This window comes from Apodemus sylvaticus, chromosome 22 (assembly GCF_947179515.1).
Source record: "Apodemus sylvaticus chromosome 22, mApoSyl1.1, whole genome shotgun sequence".
NCBI classification, from domain to species: Eukaryota; Metazoa; Chordata; class Mammalia; order Rodentia; family Muridae; genus Apodemus; species Apodemus sylvaticus.
In genome coordinates, this window is record NC_067493.1 from 27,081,131 (window position 1) to 27,087,130 (window position 6,000).

Sequence of the window (6,000 nt, forward strand, 5' to 3'; positions counted from 1 at the left end):
TGTACATGCGGGGACGGACACAGCTCTGGCCAGAAGGCATACATGCACTTGGAGCTTCCAGTATCCATAGAAAAAGTTGGGTCACATTAGCTTGAGTGTCCTGGGACCCTTCACCTTCCAGGTGATGGAGACAGGGTGACAGGAACATCTCATCTCAGTGGGATGACTTAAGGGATATGGTGAATGCTGGGCTGCAGGTGTGTCACACCAGGGAGCTTGCATGAGCCTGGCTTGGGGTGGGTGTCAGCGTATCTTGCTGATCCCTGCAAACCCGAGGTCCCCTCCCCCCACAAGGATCATGTGGAGACCCACAGCCCTGTGCCCTAGGGGTGGAAGCAGGGAGGTCCTGAAATTAGAGGCCAGGATGATGCAGGGCTGGCCAGGTGGTTTCCTTCAGACCATGAGGACCTTGGACATAGGCATATGGCTTTGAGACAGACTCCTGGCTGTCCCCATCTGGGCTGTGACTTAACTTTATCTTCCACCCAGGTCTCTGGAGCAAAAGGAGCCAGTCCTGGCAGAACTGAGGGCAGGGGACACTCCCAGGAAAGCCCCCAGTAACTCTGACTCCAGCACCCATATCACCTTGACTACCTTTCATCACAAGAGGATACCATGCTCTGCTGCTCCCGGGCCCAGCCTTGCAGGTAACACTTGTGGGAACTTAGGCACGTTCTTGTATGTATTCCAACTGGGGTCAGGCCGAGGCCCTGCTCAGCCAGAGCGGGTGCTTACAAAGGGTATGGTTATGTATGCATGTGTGTTCCTGGATGGGTTTAATGTGCATTCATGTATTCAGGCACAAGATATGTATGAGACATGTCTAAGGGCATGTGTGTACATGCATGTTCAGACACAGGATTTATGTATGCACACCTATTTGGGTATTAGGTATTGATGTGTACATGCATGTGTACATATAGTAAGGTATGTGTGAATATGTGTTGTCACACACTGGATAAATGGGCACACATGTATTCATGGGATGTATGTATATGAGGCATGTTCAGGTATGGTCTGTATGTGTGCACATGCATGTTCAGACAGAATGTACGTGTGCAAGGCATGTTCTGTATATGTGTACATGTGTGTTCATGCCTGGCATATGTGTGTGAGGCATGTTCAAGCATGGTCTGAATGTATGCGTATGTATGTATCAGGCATGTATGCATGAATGGTTACAATACATATATATGTATACAGGCATGTTTAGATGTGCCTGTAAACACATATGTATTGGGTCATGTGCCATTTATCGGCCCCTTCCAAGGCCACATGATGTGATGTCAGCAGCATTGGCCTTGTGGATCTGTTGGATGCTGCCTCCCTGGGAAGACATGGCCAGTCTGGGCAGGACAGGGTGCTACCTTGGGAGATACATGACACTGTGACACTGGCTGTGCTGGGACAGAATGGAGGCTTAGAGCTCTGGTTCCACTCAGTGTCAGGGCTCTGACCAGTAAGCCTGACACATGCCTTCACCCCACCCACCTCTGTGCTGGCAGCCCCCTCTCCTTCTCCATCGCACCGCAAGAAGCTAGCTGTCCCTGCCAGCCTTGATGTCTCTGCTGACTGGCTTCAGCCGGAGCCCAAGAAGCAGGAAGATCAGACTAGAAGCTGTAAGGAGAAGACCCCCACCTGGGGGACAAGAGGTCAGTTCCAGGGATGCCATTCTGTCTGGAGGGGGCAGTGCAGGCTGGGGCTCACAGCCTAGAAGAGAGGGGTCAGGCTATGTTCAAGCCATGCGCAAGCCACATCCAGGTTTCTGCCTGTTTTCCAGAGAGGTCTGCAATCCCGGACAGTAGCCTTGCTTCACCCAATGAGACTGTGCCCTCCCCAGTCAGGGTGAGTAAGCTGGGCATCGGGGTCGGGGGGGGGGGCGGCGGCTGGGCCTTGGTGCTCTCCTCATGTTCACTGTTCATTCGCCCCCAGCTCAACCCCAACTACATGCCCCAGGAAGAGCTGCAGAGACAGCTGCAGGAGATTGAGAGCCAACTGGATGCCCTGGAGGTCAGGGGTGTTGAGTTGGAGAAGCGCCTGCGGGCAGCTGAGGGAGGTGAGCAGCTTGGGGCGTGTCCTTACCAGGGGCCATGCCCTGTGGCTGACCATGTGCCACGGATGGCCACACTCTTTATCAGCTTTCTATGCCCCTAAATGGCTGGCTATACTTCTACTGGCTGGCCACACCTCCAATGGCTGGCCACACCCACGAGCTGGTCAACACCTATTGGCAGGTCATGTTCCCATAGGCTGGTCTCACCTGCACTGAATGGCCATGGCCACATTGGTTGGCCGCCATCCCTTGCTGATGGTCGACTGATCATGCACTTTACTGATACAGGCCGGCTGCATCCCCTACCAGCTGCAGACTGGCCACACCCAGGCTGGCTGCCAGCTCTCCTGGGTATCTCCAGCTAGCTTTCATACTCTTCCAAGTCTGCCCTTCTGTCCCGATGTGGGTACCGGGGACTCCACGGCCTTCCTTACCCCCAGCGGTGTCTCTTTCCACAGATGCTTCCGAGGATGGCCTCATGGTGGACTGGTTCCGGCTTATTCATGAGAAGCAGCTGCTGCTGAGGCTTGAATCGGAGCTCATGTACAAGTGAGACCCCGCCCTCCCCCCCTCCCCCCCACCCAAGCCTTGTGGTGCCCTGTCTGGACCGCCCAGTGGATGTAGGTGAGAACATCCTGGTCAGGCTGAGCCTCAGTCATGTGCATCCTGCAGGTTCAAGGACCAGCACCTGGAAGAGCGACAGCTGGACCTCCAGGGTGAGCTGCGCAGGCTGATGGACAAGCCAGGTGTGTGACTGTCCCCAGGAAGCCTGGCCTAAGAGCCGTCAACCCATGTGCCAACTTCCCCGCTTGTTCTGCCTTGACCCATGAGGGTCCAATGCTGATAGGATTGTTACTAAGCCACGAGGCTTACGGCTTTTGTTTCTATACTTCTGGCTGTGTGACCTCAGACAGACACCTTAACTGTTCTATGCCTGAGTTTGATGCTCTTCGAAGTAAGGGCCTCACAGTGTTCTCCCCTTAACCCCCCAACAGCTAGTGTGAGGTCCAAGAGGATAACATGGGAGGGGCACTTTAATAGAAACAATCTTCCCACCACAGGGAAGGACCCCTGCCCCAGCCTTTCATAGTAAAGACAGAGACCACTGGCCCCACACAAGGGGCCATTCCTTGATCTGGCCTTCTCTGTAAGCAATCCCCTCCAACGGAGGAGAGTGACACAGCTATAGGGGCTCTTCTGCCCCCTGAACAGAATGGAGCCTCTGCTAACGGCAGGCTGTTTCCACAGAGTATCTGAAGTCCCCCCAGGACCGCCAGCGGGAGCAGGAGCTGCTGAGCCAGTATGTGAACACTGTGAATGACCGGAGTGACATCGTTGACTTCCTGGATGAGGATCGGCTCCGGTGAGGGACAAGGGACGGGTGGGGAAGGTGGGGAGGTGGGGGGCTGGAGTCGGGGAGGGGAGTGTGGGGGTAGACTGGGGTCAGAGCTGCTCACAGCCGGCAGGCTGTCTTTTACTTAGTGAAACTCAGGGAGTATTACATGAGAGGACTCAGGCTGGGGAGGCTAGCCCTCCCGTGGGGCTTCTTAACGGCACCGCCCAGAACAGCTCATGAAGGAAACTGTCATTTAGTGTGACAGCCATGAGTGGCTAATAGACCGCAGTTTTTAGCCTGGGAAACTGAACAGTGAGCCTAATATGTCTTTTTAAAATAGAAGATGTGGGGCTGGAGAGATGGCTCAGTGGTTAAGAGCACTGACTACTCTTCCGAAGGTACTGAGTTCAAATCCCAGCAACGACATGGTGGCTCACAACCATCTGTAATGAGATCTGACACCCTCTTCTGGAGTGTCTAAAGACAGCTATAGTATACTTACATATATATATAAATAAATCTTTAAAAAAATAAAATAAAAGATATGTTTATTGACTATTTTTATGTGTATATTTATGTTTCTGCAAGAATTTATGTGCACCACATGTGTACAACCACCTGTGATGGCCAGAAGGGGGCATCAGATCTCCCTGGAACCGTAGTTACAGGTGGTCGTGAGCTGCCATGTAGGACTGAATGTGTGTCCTCTCCAAGAGGAGGGAGCACCCTCAGCTGCTGAGCCATCTCTCTAGCCCCTAAAACTTTTCTATACACATGCCACCTTTCTGGAGAATGAGGACAGTGGCTGGCCAGAGTGTTCCCGAGTGGCCCAGCCTTGTGGTTCTCCCTCTTAGATGGACTCTGGGCTTGTGTCCCCTTCTGCTGAGTGTTTTATTCTCTGTGCATAAACAGTTCTATAGTAGTGGTTGTAGTGACAAATTATCTTGCATGTGTATTGCTGGGAATCAAACTTATCCTCATGAATACTATGTAAGTCCTCTGCCACTGTCCCCTAATACCTCCCTGGGGATTCTAGGCAGTGGTAGACCACTGAGCCACACCCCTAGCCCCTCACTGGGGGATTCTAGGCAGGGGCTCTACCACTGAGCCACACCCCTAGCCCCTCACTGGAGGATTCTAGGCAGGGGCTCTACCACTGAGCCACACCCCAGCCCCTCACTGGGGGATTCTAGGCAGGGGCTCTACCACTGAGCTACATTTCAACCCCTCCCTGGGGGATTCTAGTGTTGTGCTATAGGCCAACACTGTCCTTACTTTATTTTGAGACATGGTTTTATTAAGTTGCCCAGACTGGCCTTGAACTCACTCTTTGGCCTGGGTACGGCTTTGAGCTCAATCATTCTGCCCCAGACTTCCACATAGTTGGTATGACAGGCCTGTACCACCAAGCCCAGCTTAGTACGTAATTTTAATGTGTCTAGCTGAGTGGTTTCTGTTGGCTTCAGATCTTCTTCGTGTTCCTGGATGTGACCGGAGCCTGAGCCAGTTAGGGATATCATATCTCAGAGGGAAATGAGTGTGTGCATGCTTGTCCGTGACTTGTCCGGCTCTCTTGTGTCAAATGAGGCCCACTGTCCAGGCCATGCAGGATCAGTCAAGCCAAACTCTGTGTGACCCCAACAGGGTTAGCCAGTAGAGCAGGTGGCCCATTATCCCCAGATCACCATTGAGTGGCGAGGCTGGGGAAGGGCGTGGACCATTTTGGGAATGGAGGAACTAGTAGAGTCTCTCATATGAGGGGAAATAACCCAGGGCCAGTGGGGCAGATGCTGGTGATAAGGTATCTACAGGGAGCACGTGTTCTCTGTAGCTCTCCAGGGCCCACATCCCTTACAGTCACCCTGTCCCCATTCCAGGGAACAGGAGGAGGACCAAATACTGGAGAACATGATCCAGAACCTGGGTAATTATGGGGCACAATCGGGGGGGGGGCAGGGATGGAGGATGGTCTTCCCAGCTTGGGGAGGGGGTGGTAGGCCTCTTGTGGGAGGGGGTAACCCCACAGGTGGTAGGGAAGGAAACATAGGAGCCTCACTGGGTGCTTCATGGCTTTGTCCTCCCCTCAGGCCTACAGAGAAAGAAGTCCAAGTCCTTCTTGTCTAAGATCTGGTCCTCGAAGAGCAAAAGTGGGCAGGCCTGAGCTGCGCACGGCTGGCACTGGGCCCTGGCCAGGAAGAGATTGGCACTGCCGCTCCAGAAGGGATGCTTGGGGGTACAGGGGCCCATGCCTCCAACTCTGGGTCCGTGCAACCTCAATAAAGACACTGACCTTCCCACGTTTGTCTATGTATGTCCATGTGCCAAGTGCTTCGGATGGGCACTCACTTCCTGTCCTAGTGGCTTCTCTGTCTTCATCATAAACTATCCTGACAAGGCAGCTAAAGGGGGAAGAGCTTGCTTTAGCTCCCGGTTCCGATGTGTCACTGAGGGAGGTCACAGTGGCCAGGCTTTGAGCAGCTGGTCACATCACACCCACAGTCAGAAACTCAGAGAAGTGAATGTGTGCACACTTGGCGCTCTGTTTTCTTTTTGGGGGTATGTGTGTTCAAGACAGGGTCTCTCTATGTAGCCCTGGCTGTCCTGGAACTCA

General features: G+C 53.3%; 1 protein-coding gene across 4 annotated transcripts in view; it reads left to right on the top strand.

Moving 5' to 3' along the window:
* Micall2 (MICAL like 2) overlaps positions 1-5,686 on the top strand; it is a 30,550-nt gene extending 24,864 nt beyond the window's left edge. For all 4 annotated transcript variants that reach the window (XM_052168071.1, XM_052168073.1, XM_052168074.1 and 1 more), the window contains 9 exons: positions 490-647; positions 1,506-1,652; positions 1,781-1,845; positions 1,933-2,056; positions 2,512-2,602; positions 2,726-2,799; positions 3,302-3,416; positions 5,267-5,313; positions 5,477-5,686. In XM_052168071.1, the coding sequence (XP_052024031.1) occupies positions 490-647; positions 1,506-1,652; positions 1,781-1,845; positions 1,933-2,056; positions 2,512-2,602; positions 2,726-2,799; positions 3,302-3,416; positions 5,267-5,313; positions 5,477-5,550 (895 nt within the window). In that variant the 3' untranslated portion in view covers positions 5,551-5,686. The remainder of the gene's footprint in view (positions 1-489; positions 648-1,505; positions 1,653-1,780; positions 1,846-1,932; positions 2,057-2,511; positions 2,603-2,725; positions 2,800-3,301; positions 3,417-5,266; positions 5,314-5,476) is intronic.
* Positions 5,687-6,000: the final 314 nt, after the last annotated feature.